A 19142-nucleotide genomic window follows, 5' to 3' on the forward strand; every position below is an offset into this window, starting at 1 on the left:
CTCAATAACAATAAAGCATGAAATGCAGCAGAATATACAGTCAACCTGCATTAGTCATGATCTAGATTTACGTTTGATTAAAATCTTTCTTTACTTTACTTTTCTCACATATCTGCCAAACGCAGGTATTAAAACTGCGGTGTGCCGAATAATTTCTTACTTTCACGCTTATCATTAATATGAACTCTTTTCTCTAAGCAGCTTTCCTTACGTACTGAACTTTGTACAAGTTTAACCAAATTAAGCTATATACATTTATTTCTTTATGTGTAACTAGACCTATCTTAATGAACCCCCATCAAATTCAGTTTCAATCAGTCACAATTGCAACGGCTGCATGCACAACTCAAGGGTTGCCCATCTAGTTTTTTACGTGCCTTGGGTGTCAAGATTGTTCCAGTTGCTCTTGTTCCTGTTGTTGTTGTTGTTGTTGGGGGTGTCGTTGTTGCTCCAAATAGTGATAAGTCTTGACACCTTGTTGGTGCACACCCACACACGGGGCAGCTGCCAGTTGTGGCAATAAATTGCAAATTGTTGTCTCCACTTGAAATGACTTCCTTGCCTGCTTGTAATTGAATTAAACGCAACGTGCACTGCATAATAAATCAAATTGCAATTACACATTTGTACTGGTCAGGGGTAAACATTTGTTTGCTACTCAATACAAATTCATAATTACCAGTTTTAGTCTGAGAACCGGTACAAAAGTGGCTCGTAGTCTTAGCTCTGAAAGTGTTTGAACCCTGCTGCTGAGTTCTCTTGAAAAAATGCAGATTCAGACGGCTAAAACCTGGTTATAGCTGTCATATAATTTTATTTTACCTTAACCTGAACTGAACCATATTTGACAAGAGAAATAATTGATTTGCTTGGCAAATACATTACATTTTAGCAAATTAATATTTATTATTAATTTTTTACAATTGTAACAATAACATTAATGTATATTTCTTTTCTTTATCGTTTCAGGTAGGTCAATTTCATTAGCTTAATCAAATGAATGCTTAACTATATGCGTATGTATACAACATATATGATAATTCATATATATATATATATATTTATATATATCTGAAATACGTATTTACCGTGTAATTATCTGCACAAACTGAATGACATTGTTCGAGAGGCATTGCATGTTGCTGTTGCGATACGTTTACAATAATCCATTTTGAACAATGCCGACATTGTTTAGCTTACTTAGCGGCAGACAATACAAAATGCCATAATTGATATTTTATCATATTAATTATACTATATAATACGTCAACAATTGTGTGGGCAGTCAAACCGTGCGAACAAAGAAAAGGCTTGCAAAAATAAGCCCCAAAGTGCAGTCAACGACTTTACAAAGCTATTATCTTTAATGCGTTTCCATATTACTTTTAACAAATTCTCGTTATTTAATTTAATTATGAAGTTAAGCAAACATTTTCCAGCTGCCGCACCAAAACCTCAAACCCAACTTTATACACAACGTAACAATTTGGCTAAAATATGTTTGCTGAACTAACATAGAAAAAGCCAGCTAGTGTGTCAAGTTGTCAGTGTGTGTGTGTGTGTGTGTGTGCCCTGTGGTCAGCCTTGGACCACACCTTTTGCGGACAACACTGGAATGCCTTTTAGTGTGTCCACATAGCGCACATGCAGTATTTTCATCGGGGTTATTCCTTTAGGACACACTTTTAAAGAAGCGAACAATTTAAAATGTAAAGCTTGTATTTTAAAGAGTTTTTGTTTTAAATTTACATATCTTAAAAGCTTTACAGTTTTAAATGTGGCCTCAATTGTGCTAAGATATTTATTTATATATATTTAAACTATATACTTCATTAAATATATATTTTATATTAAATATATAGTCAAATGTTCATCAAAAGAATCTCCTACATCTCCCACAAAATGAGTATAAATATTTGTTAAGCTGTTTTCAACCTGTTTAAGCCACTCCTGAAACCGTTTTGTGCCAGTTTCAATGTTTTTCACTTGCAACCTTACCTCTAAAACCAACATTTCATAATGATTTTATGATGACAAAGAATGTTAAGATTTCAATTAAGCAATTCGACTGCTAATTGAAAGAGTAACTCGGTGCCACATCTACATGCACCCAACAGCTATGCACATGCAGATACAAATACAAATTCATACATATGTATATGCATGGACACCAGCTCAGTTCTGGGAACTGGCACTGGGAAATGTGTAACTGGTAAATGGTGACTTTCTACATGCTGCGAACTTAACCATCCTTGTCCATGACTTTTGTTTGCACTGCTGTCAATATTTTATAATGGCATGTGCCAAATTATGGTATGCATATGTGTGTGTGGTGTGCGGTCTGTGTGCGAGTGAGTGTGTGTTTGGGTTTTGTGTGTCTGTGTGCAACAGTTTGTAGCTGGCATGCGGGCAGCTTTATCCTGGATGCCTTTGTTTGCTTATCACTCGGCTTGGCCAACTGCAGGGTTCTTGTTTATTTGCAGGGAATATACACAAGCGGAATATATGTGGGAACATGCTACTACATATAAAGTGTATACGAGGGGTGGCCAAGAAGTTGGCAAAACTGGCCAGAACTTGCGCTAACTGAAGTCAGTTGATTTTGCAGTATTTTCTGCTTTTCTCTTTTTGTTTTCACTTGATCATCTTATTGAATATCTGTTTCTTAATAGCTAGATAATGGATTATATAGATTTGTTTCTCTTCATTTCCTTTCGTCACAAATTATTCAAAGAACAGTATCTTAACACTTTATCGATACATGATATATTGACAAATTGATGTGATCGAAGCTCAATCCTTTTTCGATACATTAATCGATCGACCCTCGAACTCGTTAGCTTTGTTAACATATTTGCCCGCTCGTGTTTGTCTGTGCGATAGAGCTCTGGGCATTTTATGCGCTTAATTAAATGCCATGTAATTTAATTGAACCTATGGCATAATTAAGTGCTTAAATTAATTTGTCGTTGACTTTTTACGTTTTACATTTATTATAAATTGCGCATACGCCCCGTTTCATTGCAATACGCTGCGCTGCCTTTCATATGCATTCGACTTTTAATTGCACATTTTTCAATTAAAACTATAAAAAACTTGCGCAAAAAAAACGCCCCACAATTTTGAGGGTGGTCTCAGCGGAATATCTCGGAGAATATCTCAAAGTGTGTGTGTGTGTGTCTGTCTGTGTTTGATGTAGATTTGTTTATGCGCTGCCATTGTTTAATTAAATTTGCTGCGCTGTAACAAATGTCAAACAAATAAATAAATAAAAGAAAAACCAACGAATATACATTTTTTAATTGTGTGTGACGACAAATTACACTAACTGGAAGAGACACAGGCACTCGACTGCAAGTTGCGCTCTGCTTTCTTTCTTTCTTGGCTAATTTTTATATTGGGAAATTCTCAGAATATTTAAAAAGCATCTTTATATATAGGCAAACCAAATACTATATAGGCAAAGGCAAAATCTGATTGCATATATGTTATATCAAGCAAAACTTAAACGAACTTTTTCTATATCTTTTACTCGTTTGCCTAATGTTGCCAAACATATATGTATATCTATGTTATATATGGCATAACAACTGTATCTTCTGTGAGATCCCATTTGCTGGCAAAGGGTATACAATAACTAAAACTACTAAAAAGCGCACAAAAAGTTCGGAAGTGCAGTTGTTGTAATCACTTTTAAGCGCTCCCTTTTGCTGTTTGGTTTTTTGCTTTTGGAAATCGCATTTTTTTTTCCTTTTCTGCTGTTTTTCAAGTATTCTCAATTAATTTGGTGCACAATAAATCACGAGAACTGTTGCCACTGAATTTATATATATATTTTTTTTTGCCAACTTTATTTTCTGTTTTCATGAAAACTTTTCAAATTGATAAACGTTTGCAAATAGAACTTGCAGTGTATTACTTAATAGTTGTATATAACATTTAAAAATTATTTTTTTTTTTAAATAAAGCGCATATTTTTGTTTAAATATGTACGAAACTTTTCGTTTTATGACAAATTGACTTGATTTTTCTTCTTTATGTTGGAAACTGTACAATAAAATTTGAATAAACGTCGTCGGTTGGCTTCACAATACCCTGTAAATAGTCTTATTAAATTACTCAAATGTGCTTATAATAAATTTCTTCGATTAAGTAAAGGTATTCGTAAAGGAATTAAATAGCCATAGAATTGATATCTACAGCTGCAAACACGGTTTTCCTTTATTGATGAGAATCTTTATAAATAAACTTGGGACATGGATGTCTGCCTTAGTCTACAGTAGATATATATACGGTAGATGATAATCGTCATGAATATATTTTGGCTCATGATTCGCAGCATCGTACACCACCTGCCGCTAGCCCGCACATTTGTTTGCAAAGCTCTTTTCATTCCGGCTTTTTATTTTATGGATATGAAAGGAATTGTAATAATATTCCTCTTGTTGCTGCAGCGAGTCAAACAAAACATCAACGTAAAAATATTTGAAAGCCAACTGTGCAGACGACAAAAAAGTGAATGCAGAATGTCATTAAATGCTCGACTGGTTGCCCTCCCCTAGCAGGAAAAAGCATGTTTGAAGCGAATTCGCATATGGGGAGGCTGACTCATGTTTTCTTTTACCATTGGCTTTTTCCATGTTAGCAAAATGTTCTAGCCAACGTGATGCAGGCAACAGGCAATTGTATAGTACTCCATATGCATACATACAGCTAAAACACGCCCACACAACTGGCGCAGCTTTTTATTCCGTCTCTGTGCATCTGCATTTCTATCAAACGTCTGACTGGCTGTCTGTCTATCTGTCTGTCAGACTGTCTGGCTGTCTGTCTATCGTCTGTGTGCTCTGTCGCTTGCACTTCCTTCTTTTCTGTCAGTTTCGAACAGGAAATTTTAAGCACGGAAATCATGCGCAAGCGACAACTACTGCGACAACAGTAACAGCTACAATAACTACAACAACGATAACAACGACAACAACGACAACAATTGTTACAGAAACAACTACAACAACAACTTAGTTGACATGTTTGTTAGTTTTTCGCATTGTTTTCAGCAGCGTTCACTTAATATTCGCACTGTCACGTTGGCAAACTTAAAGCCTTGTGCAAACAAAGCACGCAAAAGTTGCCGAAAATCCTTCATTTGCCAGACACATCAGGGTTAATACCTAACATGCACACATTGTGCTTAACACACGCCTCCTATTTTCCACATGCTGCATGCCACGCGATGCCGCACGCCTTTTAATTAGCAAACGCTTCACAAGCTCTTCTTCAATCAAGCTGAAAATTCTGATAAAGTGCGGAAATCGTTTGAGCGCTTTGCATTTTCATGGCAACTTTGAAAATTCAAAAAAAAAAAAAAACAAGTAAGAGGTTCTAGTCGGGAGCTCTCGACTAGGGAATACCCTGAACCCTCTTCTTCCAACATCAAATGCATATATTCTATTTTAGAAGCTATATGTCAAGTTTGGGGACTCTAGCTCTTAATATTTACCAAAATCGCCAAAAAAAAAAAAACAGGATATCGATTTCTTGGAAACGGAGTAAGTTATCGATTGTCGGAAACAAACTCGATCTGCGCCAGCACTAGGAGCACCTACATCTAAAATTTCTATAGCTCTTATATGTTCTGAGATTCTTGCGTTCATACATACGGACGGACGGACAGACAGACGGACATGGCTAGATCGACTCGGCTATTGATGCTGATCAAGAATATATATACACTATGGGGTCGGAGATGCTTCCTTCTGCCTGTTACATACATTTGGAATATGCACAAATACAATATACCCTTGTACCCATTTTTAATGGGTTCAGGGTATAAAAATTACACAAAGAAGCTAAATTAGTTTAGTTTTATTTAAGGGTATGTCCCTAATACTGTTTACCAGTCTGGAGAAGCTAGAGATGGCATAGTGAATTTATCAATTGAAAACTATTTTAATCTGGGAATAAATGTGTAAGTGTTAACGATATTGTTTTAATAATTTATAATATTAGTATTATTAATATTACTGTTACTCTAACTATTAGTATTTTTGTGTACATAATTTGTATAACTTTATTTATTATTATTTTTACAGTGTTGGTTGGCGTTAATATTCCTGCTGTAAGATAGTAGATGCTATTTACCCAAAACAACCAAAACTCGTTAGAATATAAATTATTATCTTGGCAGCAAAACACTTTAACTAATTGCTTTAGTTGCAGCAAAAGTACTTAAGGCTACCAAAGAGCAAAATAGCAAAATAAAAAAGATGGTCAGTGATCAGTGCGCATATTCAGATTGTGCACTGGAATGTTGCAACAAAATGTTGCAGGGCCCTAAAAGTACTTAGTGCAAATTGTGTGTGTTTTGCCTTGCTTTGCTTTGCATTTTCAATGTAATTTGCACATTTACTTTTGCTGCCTTTTAAGTACGTTTAATGTTTTTGAGTTAACTTTTTGTGCAACAGAAACTGCAGAGTTGCCACATTATGTTGCAAGGCTGTCTTTAAAGTGCGGCTGGCGACACTTTAAAGGCAACAGCTTGACAACGGTATCGTCATCCTTGGGGCGACAGCAGCTGGTCGCAAGTCAATTTGCTTGCCATGCCACTTGCCACAGGCTTGTTTTCGTTTCTTTGTGGTCTGTTGCAACATGCAACATGAAAATGGCGGCAGCTGCCAACTGCCAACTGCCAGCCACTTGCCTTTTGCGTGTACTAAAAGAAGGCGGCTAACAGCATTTCCGGAGCTTTGGATTTTCGGCTATCGCATAGGCAAATGAGTTGCAACGCTCGCTGCCACAATGCCAATTTAAATGTATAATTGCCACAAAGCAAACAAAATGCTGATTAAGCTGACAGAGAGCAAGAGAGAGAGAGAGAGGGAGAGGTAGCCCGCGTAATAAGCTTTGCGTGAGTTGCATAGCTGCAATTTGGTTATTGCATGACTTAAAGACGTTCATTAGAAAGAGTTTAGCAGGCAACTTTTTGTTGTACGGAACCACAAAAGGGCCACAAAACGAAAAAAAACTGAGAGAGAAAAAAAAAACACGCTAACAACAGGGAGCCAACTGGGCGTATACTTAATGCAAGGGATGCTGCTGTTGCTGCGGCTGCTTGTTGATTGTTTTCTGCTCTTTAATGCCCTTGCAGAGGGTTTTATAATTTTGTGGTGAAGTTAAGAAGCCATCTCTGTTTTATATACTCCCGATTAGCATATCTCACATATAGTCTGTTTGTCATATATAAAGCTGGCAGAGATTCCGCCCTTTCAGATATCATCCCGCATCTGTTACATTTCTGCAAGGGTATTTCTTTTTCGGCACCCTCAAGCTGATTTCTTCATTATGTTTTTCCCCTTTTTGCATACCACATTCCATTCAGCACATGAATGCTGCGCGCTCTGCAGCCACTTAGTCTAGACTTTCAAGTGTTACACTTGCTACCATTCACACACACACAGACACACACACACATTGTATCGTGTATCTTCATCTCATTGAGAATCTCATTTAGCTTGCCCCCTCAACTGCAATTGCAGCCATTTTAAGCAATTTTGTTTTCTTCCACCCAGGTGAGCTCTCTCAATTTTTCGCAGCTGCAAGGCGAATGCGTCACGTATTTGATTGAAATTCCATTTGATTATTGATGCTGCTGATGTTCAGCCTGATGACAGCTGGCCTCAACTTTGCACTTTACTCTTGTAATACTCAGCCGTCTCTGTGGCACTTCCTCTCTGTGGATTTCATATCGGTTCTATTTTTATATATTTTTTTTTACAGTGCCCAAGCTGTCACATCTGGCTCGTTCGCATACTTGCAATGCTCACTGTGACAGCGCGTGTGTATGCCACAACTTGGTCATGTCAAGATTATGTTGAACCAGTTGAAAGATTAAAATCGGTAGATAACCAACAAATTTTCCAGTGACCTTTACTTACCCAGCCAGAATTATTAGGTACTTATTCTGAATACAAGATTTGCCCAGGAAAGTCAGTTGATTTGAGTTCTTATTTAATTTTTGTTGCGTTTAACGTATTTATTTTAACCAGAGACTTATAAGGCTCGAAGCTGATGAGAAATTAACAGAGTGTTTGCCAAGATTGTTTGCTAGAGCCAAATGGAATTACCCTAATGTTAAAGATAACAAACTAATAAGTTTTGAAATGAAGAGTTTTTGGTGAAAACGTGTTATGAAATTAGAGCCTCTTAAAAATCTCCAGATAATAATCGAGCGGAATTCCCTCAATCTAACCCCATGAATGACACATAGTCAATAATTCCAATCAATGATATAATATTAATATTAAATAAAAACATTTATTTAAGCTAATTGTAACTCTACCACAACTAAATGCAAATCATAATATTTATGAATAGTTCACAGCTCAGCTAAAGAATTTTTGATTTTGAACAACTCAATTTTGGTGAATGTAAAAGTCCAGAGTCTTTTATCCAAAGGCAAGCTTTCAGTTAAATAATATATCCAATATTAAATCGATTGCATTGTATGTAAATCCGCACAGGCAGTTATTGCAATAGCTGCTGCTGTTGTTTTTCCATATTACGGGCCCCGGGCGTGCAGATGGTTGTGATTATGTTAATTTGCATCAGGCTGCGCAAATGCGTTGTCCTGGCTGTCCTGGCTGTGACAGGGCTTAGGACTTAAGCGGATTTTCTGGACAAACTAACGAACAACAACATGTCTTTGGCTGCAGGACACGGCTTAGAGAGGTCAAAACAAAGGCTTAAATGGTTGCTGTTGCCATAATTACGGCGAGCGTGTTAAATATATGTGTTATATATATGTTTATGTATTTTAAACATATTTAACTAGCCTGTCGTTATATTAGCCATAATTCGTGATTGATAGTTTCGATTTAGCTTGCTGTGCACTTGAGTTAAAAGTTTATTTACCATTTGCAGGCAAAGTGCAGGCGAGTGACGTTAAAAGTCAATTGGCAAATGCGTGTTGTTGTTGCTTGTGCTCAGTAGTTGTTGTTGATGTTGTTTGCAGTTGCTGCTCTTGTTGCTGGCTATGCAATTTAAGTGTCATAAGCAGCAGCAGCAGCAGCAGCAGCAGCAGCAATCGAGCCAAGTGCCCAAGTTGATAAATGCGAGTTTGTAAAGATTTGCAGTTAAGCAAAGCGTTTGGTTAAGTTCGCTTGCACTGAAAATGATCAATAAATTTCCAATAAATTCTCTTGTAATTAGCTGTGTGTGAAATTAAGTGTGTACCTCAGAATGCAATTACGCTTTCAATTGTGCCAGCTGTTTGTGGTCGCAGGCGTTTAAAAATTAAATGCCAGTGCAACAGTCCTTGGATCCTGGCACTTGGCCACGCTTAACCTCAGCCAGTGCGTGGGCGTGCCTGGGGCTAAGTGTCGCCAAGTCTAATTAGCTTCATAATTGGGGCCGACATTTGGCTTTGGCTGACAGTCTTGCAATTAAAATTCCTTTGGCTCTGCTCAACCGCATGCCCCAAAGGCGCTAAGCACACACGCTTCAAGCATATACGACTGGCTAGATACGCTACTTTCAGTAAATTCGCTAGCTAAGGTTTGCTTTTCTTCTATTCAAGCAGCAGCTGCCATTTTGCATTTCTTGCAGCCAATTTGTTTAGTTACCCGACGGCAACAGTAAGCGCTTCAGTGCATTTGCACTTGCGTCATGTGGCACGTGGCTGGTCAATTGCCTGCTATTATTAGCTGCATTGATTTGGCTGCCCCATTCAAAAGCTGCTGCCATTGTCCTGGGAATTTCAGCAGGGCGTGCGGAACAGCTTCGATAATTGGCTGGCTTTATAATGATGCAACTGGGCAGCTGTTTGCATTTTCAATTTATTTTCATTTTTTGCAACTTGAAAGCCTAACAAGCCCTGGTTATTTATTTTAATATTTCTAGATTTCTTGCATTCTTTTATTTCTTATTTGCATTTACAGAGTTGCTTCAAAGAGTAGTAGAAAATGATATGATTCCGCTACAATATATCCCAAGAACAAGCCAAGACCTTAATTACTTTATGCAAAGCTTTGGAAAATCATTTACTATGAATTAATCAATTTTTTAGCATTATTGAGTCCCTTTGAGATATCGTCCTAAGCTAAGATTTACATGAGATTTGTAAAGAGATAGGATTAATATAATAGAAGATATTCGAAATCTTTAATGATTAGTTAACAGTCTTATAAATAAAATTGTAAATTTTATGCTTCATGTTTCGAGGATCATCTATCTGTTGAATATCATAACTCTGGTAATCTATCTGTTAAATATGATGACTGTAGCACTAAAAGGTGAATTCGCACGAACAGGAAATCCAAATTCAAAGTCTTTCAACAGTCTGACAGTCAAACAGGACAATGCGGACAAGCTCTTGTGTACTTTGTGAATAGAGTATAAATAGATGCGAATTTAATCTAGATAACAAAACAAGACTAAAATACCATTTTGCAATTATATTAGTTCAGTTATGTTGTGCGTGAAAAGGTTCTCTACAACATATTTTAATTAATTTAATGAATACAGACAATAAAAGCACAAATCTAATAAAAATGAGATTTGTCCACACATGTTAATTTGATTATATGTTCCAACTATTTATATATGCAGAACTATATCTAATTAATTAACGATCTGATAATAAAATGTTGTCTTTTATTTATTTTGCAGTTGCAACAATTTGTGGACCTCGACAGCATTTGCATGCAGATTTAATAATGGTAAGTTGATAAACTGGCTGGCCGAAAACAAAGCAGAGCTGATAAATTGCCGAAATGTGTTGCATGTCCACGCTGTCTGTCTGGCTTTTGTTTCCTTTATCCCCTGTCTTGTGTCGCTGACATTTGGCTAATTAATTTGATGGCCAATTGACGTGTGTCAATTAGTTGGCCCGGTTCACGGGTTCACGCAAAGTTAACATAGGAAATTGGGGGAATTCGGAAAGTCAATTAATATATTGCTTCTTAGAATAGTTTAAGCGAAACTTTATTTAACTTGCGATAAAATATTTAAAAACTATTATAATAGATGTCAACTAAATCTTAGGTAATGTACGGCTTTAAAAGCCTACTGACATTGATTTAATTTATTGTCAAATTATGTAAATTTATACGAGTAAAGCACAATAACTCATTGTTGGATAACTAGAGAACTGGTTCTCTTCCATTATTACCAGATGTGTATAATTCAAATAGCTTTGAAACTCCCCTTGCCCCTTTAGAAACAAACATCGCCTTTCAATACAATTTTCATGAGCTTTAGAAACTCAAGGTCTATTGTAAGATATCAATACATTTCTCATATCCAGAGTTGTGTCTTAGTTACAAATTTTTTCATTTTTCCTTTATATGATTAGCGTTCTCCTTTATTCGGTCTCTCATTGAGAATAGCCATATTTTAAACATCGCCTTTCTATACGATTTTCATGATCTCAAGCCCATGCAATTGAATCTCATTTAATAGTGTTCATTTTATAGTATATAGAATTGATTTTTGCTTATGCAGACTTCTACATTAACTTAGCTTGTGTAAATTGGTTTATAGGGTATAATTATAAGCAATAGATAGATTTAAAGCTTTTGATAGATTAAAAGCTGAAATCAATTGTAAACATTAGTGAGCAGAAAAATTTGCTTGGAAATTGTGCGGCTCAAGTTTGCTCATTTGTCTATTAAACTTGACGTATTAGCAGACCACATTAATCTTCGTTGTCCTTGTTGGTTTTTTTTTTCAAGCCATTTGCTTGTCTTCCTCGTCTTCTTCAACTGTAGCTTGGTCTTGTTCGGCTTGTTCGGCTAAATGGCGTTAAATGAATGTTCACAATGTGCGCCAAAAGCGATTAATTTGAGAATATGTGTAGCTGGTTGCTTCCGAGCAGGAGTGGGGAGAATGCGGAGGCTGAGAAGGAGGCCCTTTTAGGCGTGGCAACATCCGACTGGCAGCAAATGTCGCTACTGCCAGGCCCATTCTGTTGGAAGGCGTGCGAGAAGCAATTTATCTTTGGCATTTCGCTGTTGCTCCTGTTGCGGCCTGTGCTGGTTCTTCTGCTTCTTGCTTCAGCCCAGCAGTTACTCTTCCATCTGCTTTGACTGTTGTTTTCCCTTTTTGCTGGCTTGGCAAATTATGCGAGTCGCGCATTTTTGTGTTGCATACTTTTGTGCGCTCGCCTTTTCTCATCGCACACACATACACACGCACGTACACAAACGCGCCCACGCACACATATAGTCAGCGCATACCAAAAATTAATATACTGACATACCTCCAGTGGCATGTGGAGCAACCGCTTAGCGCATCCTCTCGACAGCTGCCTTTTTAATGAAGTCAAAATGAACGCATTTTTTCCTAGCAGCAAAGTAACAGCAAAATAGGTTCTGCAGATTAGTCTTCAGTATTTTAATTGGAAAACAGTATTTAATGCGCTACGTTAGAATTCATTTAAATGCTTGAAATTGCTTCTAAAAATTTCAGTCGATAAAAAACCAATATCACCATATAATTTTGTTATATTTTTGGACTCTTGAATAATGTTAGGATTTACTCGAAAACATTTTCAAATTGTGTTAAGCGACAGACAAAATAGAGTATTTCCCTAAGGTATATATAATCTATTAAATTATACTGTACTCCTTCTAAATATTTGTTATAAGCTTAATATTTTTAAATTATCTATAAATTGATACGATCCCCATTATTTTCATAGTATTTTAAAATGTAATATTCGAAAATCTCCAAAATAGATGTGTGTAATTTAAATATATTATATTAAAGTACATTAAAGAGAACAGCTCGACAAAGTCACATATGTAGTTGGCTCTATAATTATTCTTTTGCTGTACACTATAATTCCCTTTATTGGTATTGTGGCAGCTAATGTTTTTTTAAATTTTTATACTCAAGCTAATTTGTGTTTGTCAATCCATTGGGAATACTTGGTCACACTGTCGTGCACAAATGGCTTAATTGACTCCAGTGTGCGCTTCAGCTGATTGCGAAGGCCACGCCGTTTGCCTCCCTGGAGGCCTGCTGCTATTGTTGGCATTGCCACGCCCCCTGCAGTGTGTGTGTGTGTGTGTGTGTGTGTTACGCTTGGTGTTCGCCAGCGCTTTGCTGAATTTATGTTTTCCGATTCATTTCACTTAACAGTTACAGGCACACACTCGCACCCACACACATTGCTGTGTGTGCTTGGGTGTACAAACTCATTTGTGAAGCATAATTTCTGGGCTGCATTTCAGACAATTACTCGATTAATTGCCTTCAAATTGGGTTCGCATTGTTGCAAGCTAATTTGATTAGAGCCCATAACTCTTTTTAGGTGCAACTGTGCAACGTTGTGCATGAAATCGAATCAAAAATTTGCATATGCCTGGCGTGCCACAAACTGTTGGCGCCCAGCGTGGGGTAAACATGATTGATTATGACGCGAACTCGCGCTACACTGAATCCCACTTAGGCGTAATCGTAGCGTTGAATACCATGATTGAAATCTACAGAATGCCAGCTCCATCGTTTGATCGAATCACATGACAGAGAGCAGACGATGTCGCATTCGATTTACTCTGTACCCTTGACATTGGATTCCATTATATGGATACATTGACAGCAGCAACAATCACAATTACAGCTGCTAATTAACTTTGCCAGACATCCTTGTGGGAATTCATCTAATAATTCCGCACGCAATCGCCCCAACCCTTTTCCATGTTTCTGTCTCGTCGTGTCTTAATTACGCATTTAACTTTGGCATTTGTTTGTGGGCTGCTTGGAGTTGGCAGCTTAGAAAAGCTGACAAAAATAACGTAACGTGACTTTAACCAGCTGAAACTCATAAAAAAATCGCAATTTTCTGGCAGCTGTACCAAATTGAATTCCCCAACTGCCACGTGACGATGCCATCAATTTTGGGAGCTGTTACTCTCCGCGCTCCCCTCTCCTTCTTTCTCTCTCTCTCACCACTCTAATCAAATGCACGGGGCATATTCCGAATTCCGAATACGATTTCCAATCGAAAGCAACAAAAATTGTATAAATTCCGGCACAGCACAAATTGCAATAAATCAAACAAAAGCAAAAATGCAAATCAGCCGGCTGTGCCGGGCGCACATAAAATCGAGTGCAGCTCGTAAAGGTGGTACTTTGCATACCCTGTACATTGAAAAAGCCTAAAGGGTATAAGCAAATTAAGTAGAGTTAAGTCAGGTATTCAAGACTTAAGCATTTACAATTGGAACCAAATGCCTAAAGCATTAAAGAAAACATTTGGGAACACATAAAGCATAATTATATCTCGCATATTGATCTGTTTACTATTTACAACGCAAAGATTTAATTGTTGATTAAATAAATATATTATATTAAGTCTCCGTATGAACCGAACATATAGAAATCGTTGGAAAAACTAATATTGTTGTAAGACTTGCTTTGTGTATATTTGTTTTTAAATTGTTCTGCAAATTCCATATCGAAATCTTAATTAGCAATAGATTTTTCAAACAGAAATAAAACAATAAATAGCGACTAATTTAAGCGCAACGAAGCTTTAATACCCTATAGTAAAATAATATGATAGTCCTTTTTTTAGTGGACTACGCAGGAGGGGAATCGTAAAGCTCCTAAATGCTATTCTCCATCGACAAAACATAATACCCTGTAAAAGAATTCAAAGAATATAATTTGTATAGGCTAACAAGCAGTCGAGCTTCGATTATGTAAATTTTCTTTATGACTGCTGCCAACAAAGCAACTGCAGCTGACTTTGCCTGACCAGTCGAGCGGGTCAGTTGTGGAAAGTGTGCAGCTCCGGAATTTGCCAAAGGATTGGAAGGGGGCCATTCCGAATGGAATGCAATTTGAAAACCAAAACTCAGCAGAGAGCAGCGTCTGCTTTTTGATGTGGTCATTTATTTAGAGGGGGCTAAAAACTTCGTTGATTAAAGTGAAAGTTTATTAAGAACTTGTTCAGCATTAAAAATAAACTAAAGCAATTAGTAATTAGAGTTTATAATAAATATATATGCTTAATAATTGCTTTACCAACTCATTAAATTTTTTCCTTTGCAGGCTATGCTCAAGATGTTGTTGCCAGCCACGGCTGAGCTGTGTACACAGTGCCTCGCTCTGCGTCCCCTTGTTAGCCAAAATGCGGCCGCCCATGGCCATGCAGTCGACTGCGCTGCAGCAGCAGAATGAAGCATTTCAGCAGGCGCACGTACACGTTCATGCAACGCCAACAATACAACAACAGCCACAGGCCGCACAGCATCCGCTCAGCCTAGAGTTGGATACACAGCAGCAGCATCAGCATCAGCATCAGCAGCAGCAGCAGCTGACAACGCACAAATCAAAACTGCCGCCACTGGAGCTGCTTGTGGAGCACAAGCTTAGCTACAGCTCAGCAGCCACGTATCAGCAGCAACAGTCTGACCTTAAGGATTCCAAACAGCAACAACAACGAGAACAGCCAAAGGATCTTAGACATTCCCAGGCGCAGAGCAGCACAACCTGCCTGAGCGCTGCACGCGCCTCCATCTTTGATGACGCTGCCGAAAATTTCATCATTAACTTTCCGGCCGAATCATCGCTGCAGCTGTTGCCACTGTCCGAGACGGTGCCATTGCTGACCCACATCGAGGCCACCGTGGTGGACAAACAGCGCTCCATACGCCTCAACAAGAACAGCGCCTCGCTCATCTTCACCAAGAAGGAACTCAGCCCCAGCAGCCAGCAGCTGCGTCGCCAGCATCACAGCCTGTACGGTGCGGGCGAGCGACATCGCAAGCAAACCAAACATTTGCCGTCCACGCGCGGCCAGCAGCAGCGACGCAGCCTTCAGCTGAACTACAACAACAATCTGGTGACCACAGCTGCATGCAACAACGCCGGCACGGCTGGCCCTAATAACGCCGCCAGCGGCGGCAAGCTTGTGCCGCACAAGCATCACACACACAGTTACGGTCACAGTCAGAATCACGGCCAAAGTCACGGCTCCGGTCACGGTCACGGTCACGCCGGCGTGGGTCTGACATCGCCAACGGCCAACAGCGCCGGGGCTGCTGCATCGGCGCGCAAACAGCTCTCCTACTCCTGGTACGCGCCAGTCTATAGTGCGCTCGAGGAGGAGCTGGAACAGGATTCGAGGGTAAGTTCCTCTAAAAGCAAAAGATGGGCAAGTCGCATGTGCCCAATACGTTCATATAAAAGGGTTTTTTTTAAAAGCTTTCTTAAAATGTTTCTTAAGAAAAAACCGTGAAAAAATCTAAAGCAAAAGATAAGGTGCTTAATAAGCTCAAATATATCAATTTGCTATTTGAGTATACTTTGACATACTTGGAATGAAAGCAGTTAAGGCTTACGCTTACAAAATAATCATTAATTAGACCTGAAAGAGTTCTTTTTTAATATCTTCCATAAAATGCTAGTCAGACACTTTGCTGCTTATTTTAAATTGAATAGTAACTACCAAATGACGCTCTCACGTGTCTTACAGTTAAAAAGCTTTCAGTTTCTTTGTTGAGAAATGTCAGGTAAATAGAAAGATGTTTACTAAATAATTTAAAAAACTTTAACTTTTAAAGTATGTTCAAAATTCAAGTAAATACAAAATTAAATGGAGCAGGTTTTGAGTCAATTGTGTGAGTCTGCGCCGTTTCGAACTGAATGTGTCTCGTTCTATATGCATATCGATATATATCTGTGTATATACAAATATTTTGCCTTAATCAGTTTCTATTGCCACTTTGCAGGATTCCTCGCCAATTCACAATCTGGCCAACACAAAGCATCAGGCACGCGCCAGCAGCCAGCATAGTGCCACTGCCTCGCATGCCGCGCCGCAGCACGACTCGGACACAAACGAGACAGTTGCGCTGCTGGAGACGCAGACGCGCAACAAGATCAACATCATTTCGGCAAGCGACGGTGGAGCTGAGCGCAAGGCGCAGCCGACGCGCATCTCCCTATCCCTGCCCAATTCCCACAATCACAATCACTCACTCTCGGTCAGCAGCCTGGGCAATGGGGCCACAGCAGCTGCCACTGGAACAGGCACAGGCGCCGGCACCGGCACCGGCACCGGGGCCGGGGGTAGCGATATGGAGAGCTCACTGGGACTCACGGGTGCTCAGCTGCCGCGTCGTCGACGCTTCGAGAACTTTATCAAGTCGCTGGTTGGCCTCAAAGGCAGCAGCAGCAGTCGAGCCAGTGAAAAGGAAAAGGAACGCGAACGGGAACGAGAGCCAACACATTTGCGACCTGCCTCGCCGGAAATACGCATTACGCGCACACCCTCGGAACAGGATGTGGTGCTGCGGGATCCCGCCGGCCGCCAACAGCTAGCCAATGGTCATGGTCATGGCAGCAGCCGGCTAAGCATCAGCGGCTCGAGCAGCTCCCTGAACGTGGTGCAGCAGAAGCTGTGGCACATGATGCGTCGCGAGGGCAGCGCCAGCAGCCTGCATCAGGAGAAATCACAGTCCATTGTACAGTATACGGGCCTGCGCAAATGCGAAACAGTGCTGGCCCTCACACGCCAGAGCCACACGCTGCATCCCATGCCAGGGGACGAGACGGCCACGATGCTGGCCACGCATGGCGGCAGCGGCAATTTCAGTGCCGGCGGTGTGGAGCAAATACGTCCGCTGAATCGATTGCGCAACAGCGTTAGCAGCATCAATGGAGTTGGCACATGTTCCCGCTGCTCCAGTTTGTTGTCGCTGGCTGCAACCGGTTCGCGTTATTCGCTCGCCAATGGCTTTGTGCCGCGTCCAGAGTCGGCGCTATCCTTTAGCACACATCCGAGACGGCCCAGTGTCAGCTTTGTGGATGGCGGCGCCGGCGGCGGCGATGTGGAGCAGATGCCGACGGAGCCGACGCACATCAATGTCAATGCGCAGATACGACTGAGCAATGGCAGCAGCAATAGCGCTGCAGCTGGAGCAACTGCTGCTGCTGTTGCTGGCTGTGGCTCACGCAAAAGTTCCGCTGGCATGCAAAGCGCCAGCAGCCCAAGTCCGCCGTCCAATGTGACCACAGCAACATTGCACTCCGCCGGCAACAATATCAACAGCTTTGAGGAGCACACACCGGCCACGCCAAGCAGCACGGGCGGCATCGAACTGGGCGCCTTTGGCACCACCCACGCATATCCGTTGACAGTCAGCTCCCTGCTGTCCATGGCCAGTGCCAATCATGCGGCCCAGGCCTGTTGTGTGCGCGATGGCATCACATTGAAGCGGCGCGAGATGCTCGCCTCCGCGGATGTGACACCCTCGGTGGGCACACCAGCCACGCCTATCAATTTCCAGCAATTCACCTGCAAACTCTGCCTCATCGATGTGGAGAACGCAGCAGACGCCACCGCCCTACTGCAATGCGGCTGCCAGTTTTGCACAGAGGTAAGTGCCCACCGCTCCTTAAAACTTCCTAACTCTCCACCGCATAAACTGCAAGATATTATTGATTCTTGAGTACATTTTTGATTTGGCCAAAGAATATTTAAGCCCTTAAGCTGCTTTAAGCTCAGGTTATTTATTTGCCGCACAAACACGTCTGTACTACAGTAGGGTTGAGAGGGGGAAAATATATTTGCCCATAAAGCTGCATATGTTGGCTTTCTTATTAGTATGTAGTCAGCGTGCACAGGTGCACAAGGTGAAAATTGAAAAATGACGCAACGGCAGACGCAATTCTTTTCAAAGCCAAAGCAACATGTTACATGCTTAACCCATACAAAACAGCTCAATGGTTTTTTATTTCAGAAAGCAGAAAGAAATATAGATTATTTACCAAAATATATTTATAAACAAAACTAAATGAGCTTCAGCTTACACACGATTTTTGTCTAATATGAATCAGATTAAAAAATTGTATGATAAGGAAAATACTTTTACAAAAATTTCTTATGTATAATATATTTTCCAAATATTTTCTCATCTATATTTAGAGTTTGTTTCGGATTTGTTTTGTACTATTTGAAACAATGATGTGCTTTAAAAAGCTTCATATTCCATAGAAAATATTCCCAAATTAATTATTTAATTTCAGAAATTTCTTGAAAATAATCTGAACTTTTAATTTGTTGACAGTTGCAAAGTAGAAGCCACAAAATTTGTCATGCATTTAAGAGCGACAACAAATGTAAATGTTTT

The 19142-nt window shown here is 39.7% G+C and overlaps 1 protein-coding gene across 3 annotated transcripts in view; it reads left to right on the top strand.

Moving 5' to 3' along the window:
• Positions 1 to 19142, top strand: part of LOC6626553 (uncharacterized) — a 61469-nt gene that overhangs the window by 21923 nt on the left and 20404 nt on the right. For 2 of the 3 annotated variants that reach the window (XM_032436669.2, XM_070209887.1), the window contains exons 2-4: positions 10666 to 10715; positions 15058 to 16135; positions 16740 to 18389. In XM_032436669.2, the coding sequence (XP_032292560.1) occupies positions 15137 to 16135; positions 16740 to 18389 (2649 nt within the window). In that variant the 5' untranslated portion in view covers positions 10666 to 10715; positions 15058 to 15136. Of the gene's footprint in view, positions 1 to 10665; positions 10716 to 15057; positions 16136 to 16563; positions 16629 to 16719; positions 18390 to 19142 lie in introns of those variants that run through there. The other variant, XM_032436670.2, reaches the window with a different exon arrangement.

The sequence above is a fragment of the Drosophila virilis genome, chromosome 5 (genome assembly GCF_030788295.1).
Source record: "Drosophila virilis strain 15010-1051.87 chromosome 5, Dvir_AGI_RSII-ME, whole genome shotgun sequence".
NCBI classification, from domain to species: domain Eukaryota; kingdom Metazoa; phylum Arthropoda; class Insecta; order Diptera; family Drosophilidae; genus Drosophila; species Drosophila virilis.